This window comes from Neomonachus schauinslandi, chromosome 10, assembly GCF_002201575.2.
Source record: "Neomonachus schauinslandi chromosome 10, ASM220157v2, whole genome shotgun sequence".
Taxonomy (NCBI): Eukaryota; Metazoa; Chordata; class Mammalia; order Carnivora; family Phocidae; genus Neomonachus; species Neomonachus schauinslandi.
In genome coordinates this window covers 35,062,755-35,089,967 of record NC_058412.1, presented here as the reverse complement: position 1 = coordinate 35,089,967, position 27,213 = coordinate 35,062,755, and the positions used below count along the sequence as shown (strand labels likewise).

At 52.5% G+C, this 27,213-nt stretch overlaps 1 protein-coding gene across 4 annotated transcripts; it reads left to right on the top strand.

Moving 5' to 3' along the window:
• Positions 1-2,158: 2,158 nt before the first annotated feature.
• Positions 2,159-26,975, top strand: MAL (mal, T cell differentiation protein). Of its 4 annotated transcripts, XM_021697532.1 has the most exons (4): positions 2,159-2,295; positions 20,588-20,755; positions 22,225-22,350; positions 26,422-26,975. In XM_021697532.1, exons 1-4 carry the CDS (start codon positions 2,203-2,205, stop codon positions 26,494-26,496), a joined length of 462 nt encoding a protein of 153 aa, XP_021553207.1. In that variant the 5' UTR covers positions 2,159-2,202; the 3' UTR covers positions 26,497-26,975. The 4 variants fall into 4 exon arrangements, with proteins under 4 accessions (XP_021553207.1, XP_021553209.1, XP_021553208.1 ...); XM_021697534.1 differs by lacking the exon at positions 20,588-20,755; XM_021697533.1 differs by lacking the exon at positions 22,225-22,350.
• Positions 26,976-27,213: the final 238 nt, after the last annotated feature.

Below are 27,213 nucleotides of genomic sequence, written 5' to 3'. Positions count from 1 at the left end.
TGGCCAGGAGAGGTCCTGGCCCTGGGGTCCTGGTAGGAGCCAACAGGCCTTGGCACAATGGCACCCTAGGTCTCAGACCACCAAAGCCAGCAGCACCAAGGAGTCCCAGAGGGACAGTGGGGTTTTCTCATTTCAATTTCCTGGTCCCTCTCCATAAGTGGCCAGAATGGACAGCTAATGAGTGATGTAAGAAAGATGTTAGGGTTTGAAGCCAATGGCCAAGAAAGAATTCTTGAGACATCTTTGGCTCAAAAAAGTGGTTTTATTAAAGCACGGGGACAGGACCTGTGGGCAGAAAGAGCTGTACTGGGGTTGTGAGGAGTGACTGATGATATAGTCTCAAGTTGGGAGGGGGGTAGGGACAGCACAAGCTTCCCCGGGGATTTTGGAAACAAGGTTTCTAGGATCTGAGGGGGCTAGCTATTGTTAGGAAAAGGTCATTTATTACTATTTGATAAAAACTCAGGTCACGAGGCTCTTCAGATATATATCAGCGGGCCATATGCTTGGAGGATGACTGCCAACATGTATCTTGAAGGGTAGAGATAAAGGAAGTTTCCAAAACAATTTTTATATGTTAAAGTAGACTTACAGGAATCTGGCGGGGGGGGGGTGGTCAGGCTAAAATTCCCTTTTGCCCCCCAGCAAAGCATTAACATTGAGGCAGCTGATTTCCTAGAAGAAGATCACTCTGCCTATTTCAAGGATCTGTCAGTGAGCTATAGGTAGTAAGGAAATTTAAGCTTTCTTTTGTCTTTGTTTCCCACATCAATGGGCATGGATTTTTGCTTTGGAAAATGTGTCCAGGAATTTACTTCTCTTCATAGGGACTAGGAGAAAAAGAGCTGTGTAGAGGGGAAAGACTGAGGGTCCCCCTGGAGAGAGGGGAGCCCTGTGTCCTGCTCCTTGCTGTGGGCGAAGCCAACAGAAGCACTGGGGAGGTGCGCCTGGGTGACCCAGTCAGTTAAGCATCTGCCTTCTGCTCAGGTCATGATCCAAGAGTCCTAGGATGGAATCACACATTGGGCTCCCTGCTCAGCCGGGAGCCTGCTTCTCCCTCTCCCTCTGCTGCTCCCCTGCTTGTGCTCTCTAATTCTCTCTGTCACCTAAATAAATAAATAAAATCTTTGGGGGGGGGGGGGAAAGCACTGGGCAGTCTGAGTTGGAGGCATGTCCTGAACTCCCAGAAGATTATAGGCTTTAGGATTTGTAGAAGAAAACTCAGTACTGTAATAGTATCTAAAAATAAATGGGCAACTACTGGAGTCTGATACTTGTCTTAAAATAAAGGCAAAAAAAGAATAAATGAATCGTGGTCCAGAAAGAAACAAAACCAAAACAAAATCCAGGCAGTCAGAGCACATGGGGAGGAGTCATCCTACCCGCAGAGGCCCCAGGATACCCCCTCGGAGAGAAGGAGATAGATCTGCTCTAAAAGTGCCCCTCCCCAACCCCTGAATTCAGTGCAGACTTGCCCCAGCACGGCCACCAGCAGCCCTCCTCCGGGGGTCACATGGCTGAGAGCAACCTCCTACCCTCAGACTATTCGCAGCTCCAACGCACAGGGGAGTGGACCGCGCGCTGGGCTCGGAATGTGCGGGGAGAAGGGGTGGGTGGCTAGAGCTGGTCTCAGGGCCGCCCCCGCAGACCCCCAGCCTGCCGCCAAGGGCAGAACTCGTCCCACCTGGAGCCTGAACGCGGAGGTCGCACTTCTCAACGCACCGAGCGCGGAAAGATGAAGGAGACCCAACTTAAGAACGGTTAAAGCAATGGGGACCCTAGGGGTGTCACGATGGGCAGTTTGGGGGGCCTAGGTATTGATGGTTATCATTCTTCAGGGATGGTGATCCCGTGCAAAGCGTGCGAAGCGCCTCGCCGAAGTGACTCTGTCCCGCTCCCGGTGGGAGGTGGCCCCGGAGGTGGGACGCAGGAGTCCATCTCCCGCCCGCCGAGCCACAAGCCCGCAGCGCGCCCTCCGGGTGGGTCAAGACCGCACCCGCGGCGCTCGGGGCCGGATCCCTGGCGGCGAGCGTCTTGGACTTGGGCGGGGACAGGGCGGGCGGTGACCGCGGCTCCTCCCTCCTCGGCCCCGGGCTCCCCTACTCTTAACCCGCGCGCGGGGGCGCCCGGGCCACTGGGCTCCGCAGAGCAAGCGAGCGGTCCGCGCGCGTCCAGTCCCGAGGCCGACGCCAGCACGCCCCCATGGCCCCCGCAGCGGCGTCGCGTGGCAGCACCCTGCCCAGCGGCTTCGCGGTCTTCACCACTTTCCCGGACCTGCTCTTCTTCTTCGAGTTTGTGAGTGGCTGGCGCGTCCGCGCCCGTGCCAGGGAAGGGGCGGGATGGGTGGTGGCGGCAGATCCGCAGGCTGCACAGGACCCCGGAGCATCGGGGTAGCGGGGCCAGGGTGAGGAAAGTCTCTCTCCTCCCACCCCACCCCCGGTCGTTTGGCCCCCTCTCTAGACAAGGGCAAGGGGGTAAACAGTGTCCAGGACCTAGACGGAAAAACCAAATTCGCAGCATGGGTCAAATGTTGGAAGCAGGCCTGGGTCCACTGGCTGGGCGCTGGTTTCAAAGCTGCGCTCCCAACTCGCCTCACAGGAGCCACGCAGAGTATGTCCTTACTGGGGACCGACGTCCTTGTACAAGTGCCCAGCTTTTCCCAGGGTTAGGATTTCGTTAAAAAAAAAAAAAAAAAAAAAAAATCAAAAGAAACCTGAGTGTGTATTGCCAACCGACGTCTGGAGATTGGGTTGGTGTCGTAGGAGGAGCTGAATCTGGATTATTCTCTTCTGGCCTTTCAAAGTTTCTGGCGAGTGAACGTACTTGCCACAACTTCGATCTGGAAGTAATAGAACAGGCCATCGTTTGCTGGCCACAGTCATTTTGCCCTGTGCTGCGGGTGGGGGTAAGGGAGAGGGGCTGGCCTGAGCGGTCCTGTGCCTTGGCTCACCTTGAGCAGCAGGAACTCCAGGAGTCCCTCCTTGAGCTGGAGCCGCGCTGTCTCCGCCCCGAAAGCGCTTCCCACGCCCGGCTCCTAGAAAGGGGATCACTGTGTAGGGGCGCTTCAGACCGCCCTCAGCCTAAACTCCTCAGGAGGTACAGACCCTTACCTGGGAGGGGGCGTGGTGTATTTACTCTGTGGGTGTGGTGCGTGGCGGCCACAGAGACTCGACTTCCCTGCACCCCCACTGCAGAAGTGGCTGCCTGGAGGGTTGGTTGGAAAGGAAAATGTCCAAACCTGACTGTTTAAAAACAGGACCCCGGCTTCTTATTGTCCGATGGGAGGCAGGAGGGTGTGAACAGCAAAGGGAGCAGGTTCTGTTCTCCCTGGAGGGCTTGGGGGAAAGGGTTAAGGGGGCTGAGGTTGCCTGGGGGCACCCTATCACTGAAGTTGTGTGAGTTGAGTTGAGCCCAAACCTGGATGTATCCAGAATGACTTCAAATCCTGGAGCTAGCCAGAATTAAGGAAGTGACATCTAGAAGAAACCCTGGACACCACTAAGCCCAGCCCCATCATTTATGGATAGGGACACCCAGGCCCAGAGGGGAGGGGCTTGCATTCACTGGCACATTCTTTTCCCAAATGGCTCATCTGAGCTTCCATGCAGCAGTTAGCCTGTGCTTGCCCAAGGCTGGATTTCTGAAAAGAGCATATAGACCCTATGACTTGGGAATAAGTAATGGGTGGTTCCTTCAGAGGTTACTGCATTTACAAAGGCAGAGTTTCATAACCAAAAGAGATGATGGCTAATGGTGAGGTGTGATGGGGCAAGAGAGATTTTTAAGCAACAAATGGTCTTCCTCGTGTGTCTTAAATTGCCCTTATATAGAGTGGCTTACTCTGCCTTTGTAGCTGTTTGAGGAGCATTAAAACAAGAATCAGGAGAGTGTGTTACTTGAGCTCTAGGCAGAAGACTCTGGGGCACCATCCTCCTCTTGCCCTGACAAGAATGGGCTCAGGTGGCAGTAGGTGGTGGCAGGTGGCGGCTTCACAGAAGGCATAAGCTCCAGGGCCCTCTGCCTCCTCCTGGTATCACAGTTTAGGGGAAGGATTGCCCCTGAAGGCAGGAACAGCCCAGCCAAGCAGGGCCATCTGCTGGGTAGGGATGAGAGGATACCACCCCCAAAACCCAATAAGTGAAAGTGGAAGGCTGGGTGTGGGAAATCTCAGAACCATGGATTAGTGGAAATTTACTCCTCCCGGGGCTGTTTCGTGACCTGAGATGGTAAGGGCTTCTAGAAAAATCATTCTTTCTTGCTTGGAACTCTTTCCTCTCAGCTGTTAGAAGTGATTTTTTTTCTCTCCTTAATGGCGCCTGGGTGGCTCAGTTGGTTAAGCATCTGACTCTTGGTTTTGGCTCAGGTCGCGGTCTCTGTGTCCTGGGATTGAGACCTGTCTGCGTTGGGCTCTGAGCTCAGCAGGGAGTCTGCTTGAGATTCTCTCTCTCTCTCCCTCTCCCTCTACTGCTCCCCCTGCTCATGCTCTTGCATGTGCACTCTCTCTCTCTCTCTGAAATGAATAAATAAATCTTTAAAAAGGGGGGGGCACCTGGGTGGCTCAGTCGGTTAAGCATCTGACTCTTGATTTCGGCTCAGGTCATGATCTCAGGGTCATGAGATCAAGGCCCACATCAAGCTCCGCGCTCAGCAGGGAGTCTGCTGGAGATTCTTTCTCTCTTCCTCTCCCTTTGCCTCTCCCCCGACTTGTGCTCTCTCTCTGAAATAAATAAATAAATCTTTAAAAAAAACAATGATTTTTTTCTCCTTAACCTCAGCCCTGCTCCCCCACCTCCCTTCCTTCCTCCCAACTTTCCGAGAGACCTCTCGTGCCCCAGTGTGTCTCTGAATCTCTTTCTTCCTCTCCAGAGTGGGGATGTACCCACGGGGTGCCAGAGAGAGCAGAAAAGAAAGCAGACACTGGTCCTTTAAGTTGTCCCCCTGCACGGGTTGTAACATTATAGAGAGGAAGCTGTATGCCTCTTGATGTGTGGAAGTAGTGAGTTAAAGAACTGTGGGAGGGTTTTTTTGTTTGGTTTTTTTTGGTGTTTTTATTTTTTAAAAAATTTTTTATTATGTTAATCACCATACCTTACATCATTAGTTTTTGATGTAGTGTTCCATGAGTCATTGTTTGTATATAACACCCAGTGCTTCATTCAATATGTGCCCTCTTTAATACCCATCACCAGGCTAACCCATCCTGCCACCCCCCTCCCCTCTAGAACCCTCAGTTTGTTTTTCAGAGTCCATAATCTTTCATGGTTTGTCTCCTCCTCCGATTCCCCCCCTTCATTCTTCCCCTCCTGCTATCTTCTTCTTCTTTTTTTTTCCCTTAACATATATTGCATTATTTGTTTCAGAGGTACAGATCTGAGATTCAACAGTCTTGCACAATTCACAGCGCTCACCATAGCACTGGGAGGGTCTTTTAAAATTACAGACTATTACAACTCAACAACAAAAAGACACACAAGCCAGTTAGAAAATATGCAACAAACTTGAATAGACATTTCTCCAGAAGAGCTATACAAATGGCCCATAAGCACATGAAAAGAGGTTCAGCATCATTAGTCATTAGGAAAATGGAATAAAAACCACAATGAGGTACGATTTCACGTGAAATTATGGTGATCATTATTTAAAAAAAAAAAAAAAAACAGAAAATAGCAAGTGTTGGCCAGGATGAAATTAGAACCCTCATACACTGCTGGTGGAAACTAACATGGTTCCTCTGCTTCTGGAAAACAGTTTGGTGGTTCCTGAAAAAAGAAATTACCATATGACCCAGCAATTCCATGGCTAGATTTTTTTTTTTTAGTGTTCTTTTTTTTTTAAGATTTTTATTTATTTATTTGAGAGAGAGAGTGAGAGAGAGAGAGCACAAGAGGGGGGAGTGGGAGAGGGAGAAGCAGACTCCCTGCTGAGCAGGTAGCCCGATGCGGGACTCGATCCCGGGACTCCAGGATCATGACCTGAGCCGAAGGCAGTCGCTTAACCACCTGAGCCACCCAGGCGCCCTCCATGGCTAGATTTTTAACCAAGATAATTAAAAGCGGGGACCTGAATAGGTACATGACATGCATGTTTGTAGCGGCCCTGTTCACAATAACCAACAGGTGGAAACAGCCCCAATTCAGTGGATGGATAGACAAACTGTGATCTATCCATACAGTGGAATATTCTCCAGCCATAGAAAGGAATGAAGTAAGTACTGGTACATGCGCAAAGTTGACAAACTCTGAAAACACTCTGCTAAGTAAAAGAAGCCAGACACCAAAGGTCATGTATGTATGGTTCCATTTATGTAAAATACCCAGAATAGGTAAATCCATTGAGACAGAACACAAAGCGGTGGTTGTCCAGGGACCGAGATGAGAGGGAGAATGGGGAAGAACTGCTTAATGGGAATGGGGTTTCCTTTTGGGGTGGTGAAAATGTTTTGGAGTTAGAGGTGGTGGTTGCACAACATCGTGAATGTATTAAATGCCATTGAACTTGTCAATTTAAGATAGTTCGTTTTATGTTATGTAGACTTCCCTTAAGTTTGTTAAAGAACAAAAATTAAGAAATACTTCATATTTACAGAAAAGGCGCCCACATATTTATCACTTCACTTTGTCAAATCTTAATATTTGGCCTGATTTACTTTTAGTATTCAGGAAATAAAGCTTTTCGGATGGCATCTAAACGCACTGGCTATTCCACGATCATCTTCTCTTCCCTCTATCCTCAGGACAATCCCTAGGCTGAACATGGTGTTCATTACTCCCAAGCAGAGTTGATTTAAACCTAGATTGCACACCTCACTATGGGTGGACTGCACGTGGCATTGTTTTATATGCTTTCGCTTTATGAAAATAGTAACATCCCGCAGGTTGACGCTGTTTATTTGTTCTCTTGATGGAGATTTTGGCTGTTTGCAGTTTGTTGCTTTCTGCTAGCACGGATAGCCTTGCCAAGAACATTCTTGTATGTGTCCTGTTAGTTAGATGTGGGGAAGTTCTTCCCAGACCACACAGGGAGGATTTCACCTCCTGGTTCACAGGGAATGCACATCTTCCTTTTCCCAGCTGTTACCACATCGCTATGCAAAAGGATGATTCCAATGTACATGCTCCAGAAGCAGAGTTACCCGGAAGCTGATGAAGCATAATTAAGCTCAGGCCCCCTCCAAGACCCTGCCTTACTTTGTATTCTTTAATAAAGAAGGTCCCCAAATTGTACACGTTTCAAGCAAAACCTGGACCAGGCCAACTCCCACCAGCAGTGTGTGAAAGTCCCCATTGTTCCTCATCCTTGCCACATGGGGTAGCATCAGAATTTGCAATTTTCTGCTAACCCAATGGGTGTAAAATGCTTGTTATGTTTTAAATTTGTAGTCCTTTGAGTTGATTACTCACAGTTCATACTCCCATGTCTGACCTCCCCATAGCCTGGGAGTCACAGATGCCAGCGTCCAAGGCCAACAGGGTGGAGCTCCCCTCCCCTCCCAAGGCAAGGAAACTGCCCACAGGGGCAGGGAAGGGTGGTGGCTCAGGGGAGGGGTGGGTGGGGGTGTATGGCAACCTCACCCTGGCCCAGCACCCCTACCCCAGACCTCCGAAAGCTGCAGGGCTGTGGCAGGGAGTGGAAGGCTGGCCCAACCAGGTGGTGTGAGCCACACAGGCCATATTGCTGTTGTGGGCAGTGCGGTCACGGGGCACCCCAAATGGGCGGGCTCGCCGTGGAATGTCCTCTCCCAACAACTCAACCTGGGGCTTTGCCTCTGGCCTGTTCCCGTCCCCATCCAAGGAGGACTTCTCCTTTGGGGAGCACAGTCTCTGCTTCCTCTTCCTCCTTCCCGTCGAAGCCAGGGGCTCTGTGACACTGGGTCCACCATTCACGGAACAAGATGTTAACATAGGAAGGTTTTGTCTCAGCCCTGGCCAGGGCCGGAGGAATCTTCTCTCACAAAGTCCCAGGAGAGATGACCGCACCCCCCCCCACCCTCCCGCACCCCCGCTTCAGAACTTGTGAAGGAAATGCCTGAAAACAGGTTATGAAACCATTAACTCAGCTCCGTCCTCCCCAGCCCATCAAAGGGAAAAGCAAAGGACAGCCCGGCTGGGAGTGAAGAGAAACCCTGGGAGTGCAGAGAAGGAGGGTGAGAGTCCCGGCTCCTAGGTTGGGTGCACTTTTCGGAAGTGGGGTGGGGGAGCCCCCTGGAGTGGGTTTGCAGTTTTGATTCTCACAGTGCACTGGACATAGTAGTTACTCACAGGAGACTGTGTCTCTGACCCAAAGTGACTGGGGACTTTTATTATGAGAGTGACCAGACAAGTCCTGAGACCTGCCCTAGATTTTCACCTGCCTGGGGAGCAGCCGCCCTAGATCATCTGGTGGAGAGGGTGGGGTGGGGCAGGGTGATACAGCAGTTTTCTGGTGGGTGGTCCGCCTTCTGGTTACACTGAGAACACAGCATGAGGACTCAGAGGAACCTAATTTTCCTGAGCTGGGAGGAGACTGAGGCTGGGGGGGGGGGGGGGGGGGGCGGGGGGGGAGGGAAGAGTGGGGAGCATAGCTTGCCCAGGTAACTCGGTCTCCAGGGTGGCACTCCTTGCAGTGACAGCAAGTCATGTCCCGGCTTCTGCCTTCACACAAACACCCACGATGAACTTTTGCCTGCAGCAGGAAGGATCATGAAAGGCGCCTTGTCCACAGGGCAGCCCTGGGCGAGGCCTGGCTCCCTTCTTCCCTTCTCTCCCCCAGGGAGTGAAGGGGCAGCTCAGAGCCACTGGGGAGCTCCCAGCCCCTGGGTCTGCTTGTCAAAAACACACCCTGAGGGATCTGAGTCACTACGTCAAGGCTGGGCCCAAGAATCTGCATTTGCTGAGCCATTGATTCAGCAAGGTTTGGAGTGGCCATAGGTAGACCAGCCCACCCCCTCGACCTCGTTTCAACCGGGGACAGGGTAGTGGAGACAGTTCTCAGTAAGAGGCCAGGGAGGGACCCAAATGCCCTAAAGGTTCTCCTGGGCTCAAGGCAGACACTCTCCGTGCTCTTGGCCAGCTTTCCCTGCTGCCCCAGCCAGGGATCGCTTCTGTAGTCCCCAGGGCGTGGGGGCTGGCCCTGCTGGACAGTGGCTGAGCTTGGCCTTCCCTGGCTGTGCCCACTGACTCCTGGCCCTGTGTCCTCGTCTTGCTTTGGGGCCCCCTCTCTTTAGAAGGGGGTAAGGGCCCTGCCTGGCTTTTCTCCTTTCCTCCTCTCTAAAGGGAGCGGAAGAATTATACATAGAGGTTTCTCAGGGGTTTGTTCTTCGAGTTGAGAAATGACTTTTCTGGTATTTCAAGAACCAGAGGACTGCTTTGATCAGGAGTAAGTGACTTGGAGCTGTTCTCTGGAAACTGCTGAGTGCGATGATGGGGCTCAACTCCCACACGGTCACGCATATGTCATCGCAACCACCATACATCGAAAAAGGTTGCTTTTAAGCTTTCCGTAGGTCACTCCCTGGCTTGATGCAGATGGGCTAATCCCTTGGGCGGTATGAGGCATCCTCTCAGTCAGAGCGCATTCAGAAGAGAGGAGGAGGATCCCAGATGCCGCTGCAGGGAAGGGGGAGTGCTCACACGCAGGTCACTCAGGTTGGGTCAGGGACAAAGGCTGACTATTTGCACCTACACCTGCCATGCCCAGCAGCGGGTGGGGGAGCCCGCCGTTCTGCCAGCCTAGGCCAGTTCGCACAGCCTTTGGAACGGCTTGGCTTTGCTCTGGGATTAGGCACATTCTCAAGGAAAGGCTACGGGAGGGGACTGGACAACCTGGGGCCTACCTTGAGGTGGGATGGGGCCAGCCAGCCTGGACCCGGCCAGGGGCCGAGTCCTCATGGATTCATGGTTAAGCCCTGGCCTCCACCCCCCACGCAAGCCTGTCTGGGGCTTCCTTTTGGACTCTCAAGTATCAGTCCCCAGACATAATGTTTTGGACCAAAGGCCACCAGGGACAGACACGAAGATCCTCCAGCAGGTGTTCTCTTCAGGGGCTGATGGACGAGAGGACAGTGAGTGAGTGGCCCCCCTTGTTCCAGAAGCACTGGTGCCATGGGCAAGTAAGTGTAGGCTGACTCCTCACAGGCTTCAGATGGTTCCTGGGGGCCTGGAGCGGGTTCCTGGTCCTCTCTGCATCGTGGGGCCCCCACCCGCCTTCTACATTCTGGTGGAAAGGTCTAGCTCCTGGTTAGCTCCTGCTGGGCTCCAGCAGCATGACTATTTCCGAGGGTAATGCACTGGCATTGATTTGTGCCACGCCGAGCTGCAGGCTCTCCACCACTCCCACCTCATGCATAGCTAATGTTCCGCCCACACTGGGGCAAAACAACTCCCTAAGGCCTGAGAAAAATATGTAGGAACTAAAAGAAAGGCCTTGTCACCAGCCATCACACACTGATATGCACGGGCAGCAGGAAGAGTCACAGCCTGTCTCAGCTGACCTGAAACTCCACACCAGAGCCCCGGATTCCTGTTAGAACGCAGTTGGGCTGGGCGCCGAGGGGGAAGGAAGAGGAAAGAGAAGGGGGGAGAGGGCAGGAGGAGTACCCCCCGAAACTCCTGGATCCAAGTTTGAAGAAGGCCCTCAGAAAACCAAGGGTGCAGGCTGTAAATGGGGGGACAGTCCAGGAATGGAGCAAACAGGTGGCAGCCTCACAACTGTTAGTAGGGGTGGGGGTGGGGTGCAGCTCATGACAAGTGTCCTGTTGAGGGACCCAGGGATAAGAACCGCAGGCCTGTGCCTACAGAAGAGGGGGTGATGTCCTTTTGCTTGTTTTTTGGTCTTAAACACAAACCTTGGTATTCTTTTCCTCTGAAAGAACAGAGCCTATTGAACAAGCGAGGGGTGGGGGAGGGGAAGCCTGCTCCGGAAGCCACCTCCCTTGCTGTTCTCTCTAGACCCAGGGCGGCTGGGAGCAGGGCGAAGGCTAATGGACTCTGTCTCCTGTTATTCGATGTTGCTGTATTCAGGGCCGTTTCCAAAGCGACCCTAGACAGGGGAGAGATTTCGTGGCGAACTGCTTGTGGGTTGCCTCGGGTAACTGCCTCACGCATGGAGGATCTGACCGAGGCTCCACAACCAGCCTCTGGGAGTGGATACTCAGCGGCTGTGAGGATGCGAGCAGGCAACTGCGCCTCAGTTTCTGCATCAATAAAATGGGGATATAATAGCACCTACCTCAAGGATTGCTGCGAGGAATAACTGAATGAGTGTCGTTTGCCCAAAGCTCTTTTTTTTTTTTAAAGGTTTTACTTATTTGACACAGAGAGAGAGACTGCGAGAGAGGGAACACAAGCAGGGGGAGTGGGTGAGGGAGAAGCAGGCCTCCTGCCGAGCAGGGAGCCCGATGTGGGGCTCGATCCCAGGATCCTGGGATCATGACCTGAGCCGAAGGTAGACGCTTAACGACTGAGCCACCCAGGCTCCCCTGCCCAAAGCTCTTAAAACGACACGATGCACATAGTTACTGCTCAATAGCTATTAAGTACAACTGTTATTAATTTACTAATGACTCATACACCTGCTCTGAGATCAACCGGCCAATCCCTGCTAAAGGGGGGCAACTGCAGGATGGGGGGCCGTAAGACCCATCCCATACTACCTTTTGCCTTAGATGCCCTTCTCAGGCAGGGGGTGAGTGAGATTTGGGAGCGGGTGGGGCTGTTGCGGGCACACCTGACTTGGCTCTGAGGTTGTCAAGTAGAGCACAGATGCCACCCTCTGTAGGGCCTTCCCAGTGCCTGCTCTGCTCGGAGCTGCCCCTGGCTAGCCTGCTGCGGTGGCCAGGGGGAAGGGGGACTGTGGCAGTCCTGTCCTGTCTTCTGCCTCAGGGGCAGGGAATGTCTTAAGCCTCTCTCACGCACCACCCTGCCCGCTTGGTGCCAGGATGGGTGGGGAGAGCTTTGTGAATTCTCGGTGCCCGGCACCGTGCTGCATCTGTCCCCAGGGGAAGGAACCAGTTACCAGTGGGCCTGGCATTAAGCCTTACAAAAATGATTTGTCTTCAGTGTCAATGTATCGCCATCTGGAAGGGCATTGGTTCAGGGAGAGGGCGGCCTCTGGCACAAAAGAGTGCCCCCACCTCTCCCAGCCTCCATCCTGCCCCGTGGCTGGTGATAAGCCAAACACGGTTGTATAGAGGGGCCTGACAGGAAGGGTTCCACCTTGCTTTTGCGTCTTAGGACTCTTTCCAGAACCAGCCCATAGTCCTCCGCTGGTCTCCATTTAAGGCGTTCCTTTGGTGCAGGTGGCATGGTGGGACTAAGCCCTCTATCCTTCAGGCCCAGATTTCCTCAGTGCCTCCACCGGGAAGCCCACCCTGAAAGCACCCCTCTCCTGGCACTTGGCACCTGTACGGCAGGCCCTTGCTCGGCTCTGTCTCCTGCCTGGACTGTGAGTCTGTCCTGTCCCCAGCACAGGCAGTGCCCTCTGAAGCATTTGTTCTCATCATGCATCAGTAGGACGAGGGCTAACTTCTCATCTCCCACCTGGCTAATATGAATCACAAGAGGAGTCCCTGACTCCAAGGGCAGATGGAAGGTGAAGCTGACAGTCACCAGCAATCCCCAAGAAAGAACCCCTAGGACCCTGGAAAGAAGCCCCTGGCCCTATATGGGCAGTTCCTTCTCACTACAGAGGGTACACACCTGTTTTGTCCTTTCGCTCACTGCATTATTATCCTCATGGTGACTCCCATTAGTACCTCTTGTTTTTCTGGCACTGCAGCCACACCCATCGGGTCCAGCATTTCCCCGGATCTGCCCTTTTTACAGGTGGCTTACTGGTATTCTTCATGGAGCCTCCTGGTCTCTGTTTATCCTGCTGGCTAAAGCCCGTGGGTATAGGTGTGGTTAGGAAACTTTTCCATCCAGATGAGGAAATGCTTGTCTGAATGCCCCTAGCTCTGTGGACCCGAAAGAACTTTTCATTCATTCAGGAATGGGTGACTGTCCTCTGCCCAGGGAGGGAGTGATGAGTGGCAGGTGCTTCAAGCCGAGGTCTAGTGCGTACCTTGGAAGAGATTTCCCTGGGACTTAAGGGAAGTGGGATTGCGGGCCTGGACAGGGGCCTCTTCTCACTCCACCCCAACCCTGTTAATGTGCACTGCAGACCTGAACTCAGCCCCTATCCCTTTGAATCTCAAGTCTCTACCTCCCTCTTCACAGACTCAAGGCCCCCTGAGTTCTGGCCTTACCTCCAGAGTAGATAAAGGGACACTATCTAAGCCTGCTTTGGGAGGGATAATGGCATAATGGGTCCCCCTGGAAGGATGAATTTGTTGAAGGGGCCAGGAGGGTAGAGCAACTTGCATAGGTAAACTGAGTCAGGTGGCCTCGACACCACTCCTGGTGTTTGCTTTAAGAGTAGCCTCAGGGCGCCTGGGTGGCTCAGTTGTTAAGTGTCTGCCTTCGGCTCAGGTCATGATCCCGGGGTCCTGGGATCGAGCCCCACATCGGGCTCCCGGCTCGGTGGGAAGCCTGCTTCTCCCTCTCCCACTCCCCCTGCTTGTGTTCCCTCTCTCGCTGTGTCTCTCTCTGTCAAATAAATAAATAAAAAATCTTTACGAGTAGTCTCAGAGACCAGACTCCCAATCAGCTGCCTTGTCAGTTAACAGAGGGGGCGGAGTCCACACATGGAGAATCTTCTGACCCCTCCCCGCCCCAGACACCTCCCTAGGGGGTCTGTGCAAATTGCTGGGCTCTGTCCCTGTCCTGGGCAGAGGCGTTTAGCGGGTCACCCTCCCTGGGGCCCCGACACCTTTACCAGGGCCTGACTCTGCCCTCGGTGGAGCCAGCGCTGCTCCTGTGGAGCCTGACAGCGGGATTCGAAAGGAGAGAGGGACTCCGGACGTTGGTGCGAGTCTCCGGATAAGGTCTGCCGCGGTGGCCGTAGCAGCCTCAGCTCTGGCCGGGCTCAGGAGCACTGTCAGCAACTGCTAAATGCACGGATGACCAAACGAAGGAGGGAGGGGGTGAGCGAGGGAGCGAGTGAAGGAAGCCTTTCCTTTGACTCGCGGGGGGCTGAGCTCTTCCACACCAGGGAGGTGAGCTTAACACAAGAACCAGAGGCGCTGGCATAAGCCCCACATGGGTGCTTTCTGCCATCACCACCCCTCAGAACAGGGAGAGTCCCCAGCCTGCCTCTCAGACCTGAAGAGAAGAGCCGAGGGATGTTTGGAGAAGGCTTCTGTGTTTGGGGGTCTTGTCTTGGTCTTTCCCTCTGAGCTCCCTCTGCATCTTCTCTTACCACCTGGTGCTTATGTCCTCTTGACTTCACCTTGGTGCATTTCCCTCCTCTGCAATAGCACATCCATAACCAGCCTCTACACCCCCACCCACACGCTCACTCAGACACACATGCTCCCACGCACATGCTCTCACCCGCACACGCACGCGCGCGCTCTCTACTCTAACTCACAGAATGATGAATCTTTTTAGCCACCCAACCCTTAGAGCTGGTTGAGCTTCTCGTAGAGCACACAGTTACTATACTAGTCAGATCACCTACGCACATGGCTTTCCGGCATGGCAATAAGCCCTGACTGCTCAAATAGTCCAGTGAGTACAGACAGTTCCCTCAACACAAATTGAGGTTACTGTGGGGCGCCTGGGTGGCTCAGTGGGTTAAGCGACTGCCTTCGGCTCAGGTCATGATCCTGGAGTCCCGGGATCGAGTCCCGCATCGGGCTCCCTGCTCGGCAGGGAGTCTGCTTCTCCCTCTGACCCTCCCCCCTCTCATGTGCTCTCTCTCTCATTCTCTCTCTCAAATAAATAAATAAAATCTTAAAAAAAAAAAAATTGAGGTTACTGTTCCTGGTGGCCTCGAGAGAGCACCAAAGGGCTCAGAGCTCACAGCAGCTGGGACCAGCTCACAGCAGCTGGGACCAGCTCACAGCAGCTGGGACCCGCCTCATCTGGTGTGGCCATCTTCCCTTTTCCTTCCTGGGGAGATGATCTATGGCCTCTCACAAAGTGGCAGGGCAGCCTAGTGTTGGGTGCACCATCTGCGTTCTGTAACTAGTTTCCTTTGCTTCTCGAGAGTTCAGATTACACACTCCTGTTCACATGTCTTCAGGAAACCCACACCATGCCCTCGGAGCTGTTGGGAATTCTGACGCTGGACCCCAAGGCGCCACACTACCAAGCGTGTATGTGGGAAGCCCTGCCAGGGAAATCTTTAGTTCACACCTTGACTTGTGACTGGCAAAGTATCTGCTTGTGAAGACCCTAAGTAAAATGGAGCCCCAGAAAAGATATCCAGAGAATTTGAGCGATTCTCCTGCATTGACCTCAGATATCCCAGCTGTGCAGGAAAAACACTGGGCGATTGTGGATGCAGAGCTCTTTCAGCCCAGCACATGCAGTGGAAACACCACACAAATCTCAAGAATGTGCTGGAGGATTCCTTTTCCCCCTTTTGTAACCAAGGCTCATTGTTTGAAGGAAGGCTCTCTCCTTTTTTAATGTCCTTTATGTTTCCTTCCACAGAGGCGGACACATTTTTCTCAACTTGATTTCTGGGAGATCATCTGTTTTTCTCCTTTCTGATGTTTTTGAAGTTACTTTTAAATTCTAGGTCCCAATACTGTTTGCAGTGGATAACTGTGCATGTGGAGATCCTAGACCTACTGGAATTTTCACACGGTTACAGTTGAGAGAGCAAGCGCTCAGGCGCTCACCATGTGCCAGGCACTCCGCAGACATAACCCCATTTCACTCCAACCCCATGGGGTGGGCACTGGTGTTATCGCTGTTTTGCAAATAGGGAACAGAGAGGTTAAGTAATGTGCCAGAAACAATGGGCCACCCAGCTAGTAAGTGGCAGAGGTGAGATTGAAACCTGATAGCTCAGGTTCCAAAGTCTACACCCTTCACCATGCTAGCCTGCCTCCTGTGGATTAATTCAGAAAGAAAAATTGAGAACCTTCTCTAAGTTTACACAAGAGCTCCCTCAAAGACTATCCCCTGAGGAAACTTTCTTTACAAAAATCATTTGATTGGGCAGGCCCAAATATAAACTCTTGAAGTCTTTGGAACTTTTCAGTCTGGTTTTGTGTATTACCCCTGGTTCCTAGGGAACCTCAACTCTGCTCAGTATCCCAAACTGGGTGGTTTCCAGTCCTCAAACACCAGGGGTAAGGGCCTCAGATCACCAGCTCATTCCCCTTCACAGACACTCAGACTACATCCCTGCATCTGGAGGATGCCCAAGGACGAGCTAACCTCACATTCAAGGCAAGACAGGGATTGAAGCTTGAGGAGAGGAAAGGGAGCTTTGCACCGAGAGCCCAGTTGGGACCTGGAGAGGTTGCCTCAGTGGGCATCACTGGACCACTGAGTGGGCATTGGAGACAGGAGCCAGTTCTTATTCTGTTTGACAGGAATTACTAGGACATAATCCAAGGGCTTTTGTTATGGAAACACGTTCTAAGGCTTTCAGCAAACAGCCTGGGATGTCTGTTCCATGTGCTGTAACTCTACTTCTCTCCACTGGAGTCAGATCGCAGGCATTGGTGTCCCAGACAATTCTAGTGTAGAGTGAGGGCTGCAAACCATGGTGTTAGCTCAGACCCACCACACCCACCACCATTTTCCAGCTTGGGGTTCTGGACCCCACCAAGAGAGCTCCATGCAGATCATTCTCAGGCCACCCAACTTAGAGACTGTTTCCGGTCTCTATTATGGAGGACGGTGACCTGGTGTAGGCAGGGGGTAGTGGGGAGTCCGGCCTGTTGACAAAGATAAACAGAAACTGGGGTCATGCCTCCACTTGGATGACTAATGTTTCCAAATGATTGCCTCCGAGCACTTGCTGCTGGGGACCTGGGAGCCGCGTGGAGTTTTCTTTACAAAGGGAAATGCATGAATCCTCACCTATACCCTTCTCTTGACAAATATTTGGCCAGTGGGGTCCTGCCCCTGCCAGTCTTCTGGGAGCAAAACCCCCGGGTTTTAATCGTTTCATCTGTGCTGAGGACATGACGTTCACATGATGTGTAGCTTAAAATACATTCCAGGGACAGCCTGGGCTGGTGGCGTGCTTCCTTCGGGAACGTCCCTGGGAACCCGTGGCTCCTCAGCTGTTTGCGGCTTGGACGCTCCAGAGAAATGAGACACATTCACTCAGTGTCCCCCCAAATGGTGGGGGTCGGAATGGGCCAGTGGGGTGTGCTGTGATGGTAGAGCTATTTTGTAAAAGTCCCCTTGAGAGGGAATTTCTCACCTTGAAAGACATGATGCTAAAGGAAAGAAGCCAGTCATAAAAGCCCATCTTTTATTATATGATTCAACTCATGTGAAAATTCGGAATAGTATGATCTAGAGACAGGAAGTAGGTTGATTAGTGGTCACTTAGGGATAGGAGGGAGGGAAGCGGGCGATAGCTAGCTAAAGGGTACGGGGTTTCTTTGGAGGTGATGAAAATGTCCTAAAGTTGGTCTGGAGATGATGATGGCACATACCTGTAAATATCCTCAAACCATTGGATTTTACAATTTAAATAGGCAAGTTGTCTAGTACATGAATTATATCTCATTAAAGCTGTGAGAGAGAGAGAGAGAATTGCTTCCCACCATCTTACTATGAAACTTGCTGCTATAGACAAACCGTGCAAAGAAATAATTGTTAAAAGGACCTTGGCAAGGTCGTAGACCCAAAGGCAGGATAGGTCCTGAGGTCTGCCGGGGGGCAGGGGCTGGGATTGAGTCCAGGGTGGGCTTTGCTCCTATGGACAGGTATTCTTTTTTTTTTTAATGTTTTTTATTTATTCATGAGAGTCAGAGAGAGAGAGAGAGAGGCAGAGGCAGAGGGAGAAGCAGGCTCCCTGCCTAGCAGGGAGCCCGATGCGGGACTCGATCCCAGGATCCCGGGATCATGACCTGAGCCGAAGGCAGACGCTTAACCATCTGAGCCACCCAGGCGCCCTATGGACAGGTATTCTTACCATGGACTCTAGGAGTCTGAGAGAGAGAGAGAGAATGCATTTTCCAGGGAGCTGGAACATAGCTTCATCAGACTGGTAAAAGCACACACCCGAAGCAGATCAAGTGTCCAGATGAACCCTGAAGCTTCCCTCTGCACTGGGTACCAGAAGCTCAGCATCAAAACTGAGGCCACTTCTAGCTAGTGCATGCTCCAGACTCTATGGCAGGCGCTCCGGGCCGTGGCTTCACTCTGACTTCCCCTTCTTTCTCCTGCCTGTGATTCCCGACCAAGCCCCACAGGGAGAAACTCAGCTGACAGAGGTAAAGTTACAGGAGTCTGTAGAGCAGCCTGAGAGCCATATTCTCAGATTTTGCCATTTCCTGGTACCACCTGTGCATTAACTTACCCCATAAGGTTTTTAGTTAATTTTGTCCAAAATAACTGTATCACTACCTTAAAAATAAAAACAGTGTCATTGCCCAGTTCACCTATGCCAGCCCATTCCAGGAGCCCATCCTCTAAGGGAGCGCCAGACCCCTGGCTCAACCCTGAGCCCTTCTTGCCTTAGAAAAACCAAAGAGTGAAAAAGAGAATCGTTTTTCCCAGTGTGGTATTTGGTGTTCATCAATACCATGTCCATTGGCTGCCCACAAGCACCTCCGGACCACTGGGTCCCCACAGGATTCCCTAACGCAAGGCTCTGCCCTCCACACACAACGCATAAATCATTCCAGTTTGCCCATACCCACCTGACGGGAGCCCCTGAAGGCCGGTTAACTAACTCAGACACTGACACACAGCTGGACAGGTGTCTCACACCCAGGAGTTAACTGTGAGCAAGGGGAACCTCGCCCCCTCCATCACCTGGTCAGGGATAGTGCCGTTTTGTAACTAACCAAGTACACCTGGGTGCTGCCAGGGAGAAGGAAGGGCGGGGCTCCCTGAGAGCATATGAGGGAACCTAACTGAGATGGGTCCTCCTTGGATGGTCACCTGGCGCCCAGGTAAAGGGCGCTCCAGAGAGGAGCATCCTTGGCCCTTGCCTCTGCCCTCCAGACAGGCATGTCCCCTTCTCCTGCTTCTCCAGGCCACGCTCGGCCATGTTCTCATCCTCCAGCATGTTCGTGTCCCTTTGCCAGGGCCCGTGATGGAGAAGGCCAAGTCATCTGTGCGATCTTAGAGGCAGCTATGGAGGAAATGCACACACACTCAGATCGGATGCTACGGGGGTCTAAGGATTTTTGTTTAACTGTTTTATTTAACTGTTTGCTCCAATGACTGCAAGTTGTCAAATGTGCCCCACCGCCTCTGCCAGTGCCCTCATGGACCCTCAGATTCAACAGTAGAGGAAGTGCTCTAGTCAGAGATGCCCAGATCTGAGTCATTAGGCCCAGCTTTGTTTTGATAACCCCAGTTTCTTCATTGCTCTGATTTTTCTACTCAAATGTGATTCCATCCTGAAGCTTCTCAGCTGAGAGGCTCAGAGAGCACCTGTGAGGATGGCGGTCTCTTGCCCAGCAGGTGGTCAGCAGGTGCAGGAGAGGGAGCCCAGGCACCACTTGAGTTCACACTATAGGGGACGTATGGCTGGGAAGGCAGCCTGTCCTCAGCCCCTAGATGCTCCAAAGGACCTTGGAGACCTTTGGCCACAGAGCCCTCTCCACCTGTGTCCCAGCCTTTCCAAGCACAGTCCTTACCTAGGTGGGGGATGGTGGAGGACACTGAGCTGCCTTCCCGGGAATGAGGAGGGAGAGGGAAGAGAAGACAATCCCAGCTTCAGTATGTGTGCCTTTGTCCTCGGGGAGCCAGGACTGTGGCCTCAGGGGGGTGTTATGATTCCTATGCTGTCCTGCACTCCTCTTTGAAAACATGGGGCTCCCTGAGCCTTCAGACACCAACAGGGGCTTCTTCCGGATAACAACAGGGAAATGCTTCTCTCACACCAGTCCTAGGCCACCCGAGGAGGTGAGGAGGCGGGCTGACCTCTCCATCCCAGCCTGGACCCCAGTAGTCAGAGCACTTCCTGGACTTGGGATTTAAGGGGTCAAATAAAAAAAAAAATTATGCTTATGACGTAGTGTGGTCGATTATTTTGCCAAGTAAAGACCAAAAGAATCTGCTAGTCACTAACCTTTCATGAAAGGAAAGATATTTTAATGTGAAAATATTAGGGATTTAATCTAGGATAAAACCTCAGAAGAATGATAATACTGGAGGAGATAAGTCCTTTCTTGGGATGACAAATTACTTAGCGTCCATGTGCCTCAGTTTCCCCATCTGACAAATGGGTCAGTACCTCGTCCGTAGGATTGTTATGAGAATTAACTGAGTTAATATTTGCAAAGCGCTTAGGACGGTGCCTGGCATATCATATAAGTGTGTGATATACGTTTTTGTTAAATACAAAATTAAAATTGCATTTAAAACGTGAATAAAGGCAAGCAAGCAGGGGATTGGACTGAGACTGGCAATGCAGGCAGAAAGAGTGGTTTTTGGTGAGGAAAATGCCCACTGCTATTCTCTGGCTCCTTCCTGTTTTTCTGCCCCTAATGCCCCAGCATGACGCTGGGTCTGGCCCTTCCCAGGTGCGGGCTCTCCTGCTCTGATGCTCACTCCTGCCCTCCCTCCCTCTGTAGGTCTTCGGGGGCCTGGTGTGGATCCTGGTCGCCTCATCCCTGGTGCCCATCCCCCTGATCCAGGGCTGGGTGATGTTTGTGTCCGTGTTCTACTTCCTGGCCACAACAACCCTGCTTGTCCTGTACATAATTGGTGCCCATGGCGGGGAGACTTCCTGGGTCACCCTGGTGAGTCACAGCCCGGAATGTTTGAGGTGGGCGGGTGGGTATTGGACCCTCTCCCCTGGCAGGCTGGCCTTTCCAGTGCTGGGTGAGGCTGTCCCATCGATGCCTCCTAGCCCCGTTCCCAGACTGAGCTGGCCAGGCCTTCGGCTCTGAGCTCTCCCCAGCAGCCCAGGGCTCCCCACAGCAGGGAGATCAGGAGGAGGTGAAGGCAGAGGTTGATTGTCGCTGCCTGATTCCCATTGGGCCTGCTCTGCTTTCTCCTGCATGACTGCCTTTTTCATGGATAACCAGCAGCCCAACCCACCCCCCCGCCCCCACCGCACCACCTGCACCTGCCAGGTGCCTGCTGGCATCTCCCAACATCCAGGAGAGCTGGTTTCCATCTTAGGAGGGGGCAGGGACCTGGGGCCTGGCCTTGGCTGCCCAGTGTGAGGCTAGGCTTCCTGGCCAGTGCCCAGTGATGGCCTTCTAAGCAGGGTCCCCAGAGAAGAACTTGGAGGTGGCAGAGGGATGGCCTGTGGTCCTAATTCTGCATAAGTTCTGCCTTGAGGTCCTTGAAGGGAGTAAAACTTACACATGGGACACCTGCCTTTTACCTATGGCGGAAGGGGGCAGGGCCATTTGGTGAGGCCTCTACTCTCAAAAGGCCTCCTACTTAGACTTTTTTTTTTTTAAGTTTTTTTTTTTTTTTTTAAGATTTTATTTGAGAGAGAGTGTGAGAGCACAAGCAGGGGGAGCGGCAGAGGGAGAGGGAGAAGCAGACTCCCCACTGAGCAGGGAGCCCAACTCGGGGCTCAATCCCAGGATCCCTGGACTCCAGGACCCCGGGATCATGACCTGAGTCAGAGACAGACACTTAACCTACTGAGCCACCTAGGCACCCCCTACTTAGACTTTCGAGATCACCTCCAAATTACAGCTACTCAAAAGCCCATTCTAGTACTTTTTTGCCTTTAAACATACCTGGAGCTCCCCCACCCAAGAAAAACCAAAGACTAACAAGACAAAAGCACAGTGGGAATGGCCTGGGCTCTCTCACCCTGCCCTGGCCACTGAGGCCACATCTGAACTGGGACTGTGACCACCTAGGGGATGCTTCTCAGGGCCAGAGCCCATCTCTACCTGTTAGATCCCAGGCTGCCCCTCCTGACCCCCATCTCTTCCTTGATCCCACCTCAAGGGAAAGCAGAGTGCCTTCTCTCCTGAAGTCCTGACTCTGGCCCCCACACCGGTGAGATAGAAGCATCTGGGCAGTGCTGGTTACACATGCTCTGTGAAGAGGGGGCCTGGGTGTGGTGTTGGGTGGACGGGGCAAGGGTCGGGGCGGGAAGGCCCTTCTTTCCCAAAGGAAGGGGCAGAAGATGAGGGCAGGAGCTGAGCCATGCCAGGAGGGGACAAGAGGGGGAGGGGAGACAGACCTTGCTAAGACCGCAGCTTGTCCCCCTCTCTGACGGCCCCTTTCGACCCTACAGGATGCAGCCTACCACTGTGTCGCTGCCCTGTTTTACCTCAGCGCCTCTGTCCTGGAAGCTCTGGCCACCATCGGGATGCAGGAGGGCTACACCTATAAACAGTACCACGAGAACATCTCTGCCGTGGTGAGTGTCCCAGGCCCCTTGCCCCTGGGCCCAGCCCTCCCCCCACCCCGCCCACTGATAGAGGGTCAGCAGAAGGGCCCTCCCCTCTCTTTTTACTTCACTGACTTCTGCAGAAAGAAAGCCCTGAGAAAGCCCTGGAGAAGGGAGCTGACGTGCCCCAGCCGCCCTGAGCCCTCCGGTCCGTACCGTGCTGTGCAGGCCTGGACTGGCCCGAGGGTCCGCGCCTGGGTGGGCTTGGACAAAGGGAAATGACCGCGAGTGTCCAGCACTGTCTGAGCTCTCCACGAAGGATCTTATTTAACTCTCCCAATGGCACTAAGATGTAGGCGCTCTTATTAAACCCATTTCACAGATGCAGAACCAGGGCACTGAGACTGTGGATACCTTGCTCCAAGAGGGCCAGGAATTGTTGGTGTCCAAGGCAGGTGCTCTTAGCACCCGTTGGGAGCAGTGAGTCTGGCCACGTGGGTCTCCTGGCTCTCCCTGAGTGGTCTTCCCTCCAAGCACACGGTCAGGCTCAGGGAAGCACTGAGGCCACAGATGGAAAATTGAGTGGCCAGGGTCTCACCAAGCCCCAGCTTCAGGGCTGGGGCTGTGAAAAAGCTTTTCTGGGCCCAGCGAGTCCAGACCCCTCGGCTATGCGTATTCGTTGCTGCTGTTAGGCCTTCAGCTCTTCGTGACGATGCTTCCTGCCCGGCAGCTCTGAGAACCTGCTACAGCAGGAGGGGCCGGAGCTCACACCTCCACCATTTCCTTGAGCAGTTACCTCAGTTTGCTCATCTTTGAAATGAGCCCGTGGCTCCTGTCCGACTCCCTCACAACTACAGAGATGTTAAATGCCTTTCTCCGAGGTCTCACAGCGAGCAATGGGGGGCCTGGGGGCTTGAGCCTCATTCACTCTGTCGGCAGAACAAATGGGAGTACCCGCCGTGTGTGACCAGAGTGCACGGTGCATGCGGGCCTCTGGACCCTGAAAGAGGCGTTCTCCCAACTGTGGGGCCAGACCCATTGGTGGACTTCGAGATTATAACCCAGATTTTCTTTTTAATGGAATGAATCAGAATGACAGGTAGAGAATGTTTTGATTCATAAAACCTTTTTCCAGAGCTCTGCACGTGTGGGCTCCCACCAGCATGCGAACTCACAATATCAGATGTATTTCTAACCACTTAAAAAATATGAAAGAGGTTCAGGAAGTAGCACTCCTGAGATTTCTAGAAGTCGACATGTGGATTATACAAATCCTGAGGTCAAATGGGATGATCGATCACAAGATTCCAGCTCCAGGTGCCAAAACTGTGCCATCCCCACTTTTTGGAAAGAGTAGAGCAGAGGCTGAGAGAAAACCCACAGGGAGGGGCACTGTTGGGCTCTAGGAAAAGATTTGGCAGGGGTGTTCTTCCTGCTCCTTGAGAGAGGGGTCTGGAGGAAAGTTCCTGAAAGCCTGTGGGTCCCTAGGGGCCATCCCCTGCCCCAAAGAAGACACATGTTCCCCTTAAGTTCCCAGCCTACTCTCCAGTTCCATAAATATGGCCACTTCTGGTCCCTGGCACCCCCTCAAATGTCCCACAATGTGGGAATGTCTCCCAATTTGGCTTATCTCCCAAGATGGCTGGTTTCTAAATAGGAACACAGCCAGGCGGCACCTTGGTTGTTCTTCCTTCCCTTGGGAGGCTGGTAACCTGCCTCCTCTGTCATCCTTCACACCTCGCCCTATCCCAACCCGGGAAGCCTTCTCTCCGAACAGACATCAGCAGCAAGGCATTTGACAACAACTTCCATAAAACTATTGCAGATGACAGTCGTGAAATGCACGTGGAATGTGGCTAGCAGGGAACAAGCCAGTTAGGGTGAATGACTGCCTCTTTCCGGCAGAGAGATCTCTAGTTGAGAACCACTGTGATCTACTGTGTTCCAACTTCCCTCTTTTTCTTCTTACCGAAATGCCACATACATCCAGAGAAGTGAGCAGGTTGCAAGTGTACAGATGGGTAAATTTCCATCAAGTGAACTCCTCTGTGTAACAAGCATCCACACTGAGAAATAGAACATAATGACTGGCTCCCAGGGTCCCCTCGCCCTGCTGCTATGGCTGCACCCACACGAAGGGTACCAGCCTCCTGATCTCTAGCTGCCTAGTTCAACTGTCCCTGCTTTTGAACTTCGTGTAAATGGAGTCATGCAATGTGCATTCTTTTATGTCTGGCTTCTTTCTCTCAACCTTAGGGCTGTGAGGCTCATCCACATTTTTGGGTGGAGGTGTAGAGTGTTCACTCTCGCTGCTGTCTAGTGTTCCACTGATGACTACACCAACATCTATTCATCCACGCCGCAGTTGATCATGTCCCCCCATTTTTGTTAGTTGAATTAGACATACATGGGCATGTCCAGGCCAAGTCGGGAGTGCGAGAATCAAGAATGAAAATGTTGCCAGCAGGCCAATGCCCTGGGCCAAAGGTCATGTGTAAAGTCACGCCTTTCTATTCAAAATATCAGCCATATCCGTGCGCGGGGGAGACCCTGCGCAACCACAGCGAGCCTTTCCCGAGTCCTGGGGTTAGCCAGCCAGGGGAGTGGGGAGGCACCTCAAGACCTTCTCCCATGCATTCCTGGCCTTTGGAAGCATCTGGCCTGCCGCTCCCTCCTCCATGTTACTTGTTGGAGCTGCCTGAAAAGCTAAGCTTCTCCCTCTCTTCTTTGCTGGCAGCAGAGAGTCTATACCAGAGGGATCCCTGGGATTGGTGAGAACGGAGAGGGCAGCTGGAAATGTGTGCAGAAATCTGGAATAACAATAATGGCAGCCATTTAGGGAGGGGGTTTCTGAAGGCCCAAGATATGCATTCATGTCCCTGGCTCTCAGGGTCCCCAGTGTGCCATTGCTTGACCTCCCTTGGAGAGTAAGTGTCTATTTCCTGCTACTGCCGGGGACATCGGAGGTGCTCCTGCCAATGGTTCTCACTGGGTCTGGAATTCCCCAGACAATAAACTGCTCCCATCGGACAGGGAGAGGTGGGTTTTTTTTTGGGGGGGGGGGGGTGCTGCTCACTCACATGCAACCGCTCCTTTTAGATGGTGTTCCCGGATGAGTGCTCTTAAATTTGTTATTGAATAACTCGGCTTACTCATCGCCCCTGGCCAATGAGGGTGAAGGGTTTGCCCATGTGTGGAGGCAGGGAGAGATCAGGCATGAGGACTGCTGGTGTTTATGGGCATTTTCGAGAGTCATGGAACCGTAGCTGCCCTAATGTGCCTGGGTTGAAAACTGTTGACCCCACACCCAAGGTCACAAATCCAGGTGCAGATATTTGACTTGGGGGCAGGCAAGCCTTCAGGGAGGCCAGCCACCCGGAGCAGGTGATAGGAATAGATGGGGCCCACGTGAACACAAGTCAGGGCTTTGACAGGGACAAAAGGACCATTTGCCCCATTTCCAGGGCCTTTGTTCCCAGCTTCAAAACACTGACTGGATCTTTCCAACAGCTTTCTGAGTAAGCCCCCCTCCTTTTTGCTAAAGCCCCAATCCCTTGTCCCCATCCCAGTCCCTCACTTCCTGTGAGCCTGACACCCTTGCCCATGCTTGTGAAATTAAGATTCCTGGAATAAAATTCTGGTGGGGGTCTGAGGATGACCAGACATCAACAGGACCTTAACCAGAGCCAGCAAACTCACGCGTTTATATTCTCTTAGCCAAGAGAATATGGGCTCTGCCCTTACTGGTGTGGGGGGAGGATGTTTTCCATGGAGAGCAGTGTCATTTGAGGGGTCTCTGAGGGCCTCCATTTGTAGCTGGGTCGCACCAGCACAATGACGTGTGATGGCAGATAGTTGACCTTGCACACCAAGTCCTCTGGATCAATGGGTCACCTTGAGCTCTGTGCTGAGAGCATTCTGGGACCACATCTGGGCTCAGCAGGAAAAGATGTCTGCGGGAAGGATGGGAAGCAGGGGCAGCCCACACCCTTTCGGGCCATCGACCCGGAGCACCGTGCCCATGGCCAGTTCAATGTGGACAGCCCACGAGTTGCCATCTCCCCATGCACCCCCATTAATCCTTGTTTGTCTTGGTTTCAGGTGTTTTCATACATGGCCACTCTGCTGTATGTGGTCCATGCAGTGTTTTCTTTAATCAGATGGAAGTCTTCATAAAGCCGCAGAACTTTTGCTGAAAACTCAGACGGTGTTCACTGATCAGCCCGCCTTCCAGCATAACATTTTAGAATGCACAAATACTCCCAATCGTGGAAAAAAGAAAACAAAAAGCAACGCTCTGTTTCTTGTGGGTGTTATGTTTACTCTCCCATATACCTTCATGTCAGGGTTGGGGGCTTGCTGCGTTTAATCTCCAATGACTGAGCTGTCTTTCTAGAGTCATTTTCTGTTTGTGACAGAGGGCTGTTGTGGTGGGAAATGGGGACTGTGACCGTGAAACCAAGATCCCCTGCTGACCCCTGGACGAGATCTTGAGAACTGTCTGTTGGAATTTTCCACAAGCTCTCTTGAGTACCCATCCTGGGGCTCGTTTCCAAGTCTTCGTGGATAGTCTACCTGTCCTGGGGAGTAAAGCTCACCCAACAAGTATCTGCAGATGTCCACAGTGGAAGATGATAAACCTTTGAAATACTTTATAAAGTGCCTTTATGCTCAGTACTTTTGTGGGGTGTTTGGGGGGTTTTGTTTTTAATTTCCCAGTATCAGGGACTCCATCACTTCAGCTTTCTTCCTGAGGAATCCTTTGGCTCAGACGGAATCTCTAAAGGCAGCATCAAATGGCAGTTCACATGATAGCTGCATAAGCTCGGCCACCACGCTGCCAGGGAGCCCGTCACTGGGTATCCCACCCTCCCCAGCTACCACGCTTGTCAG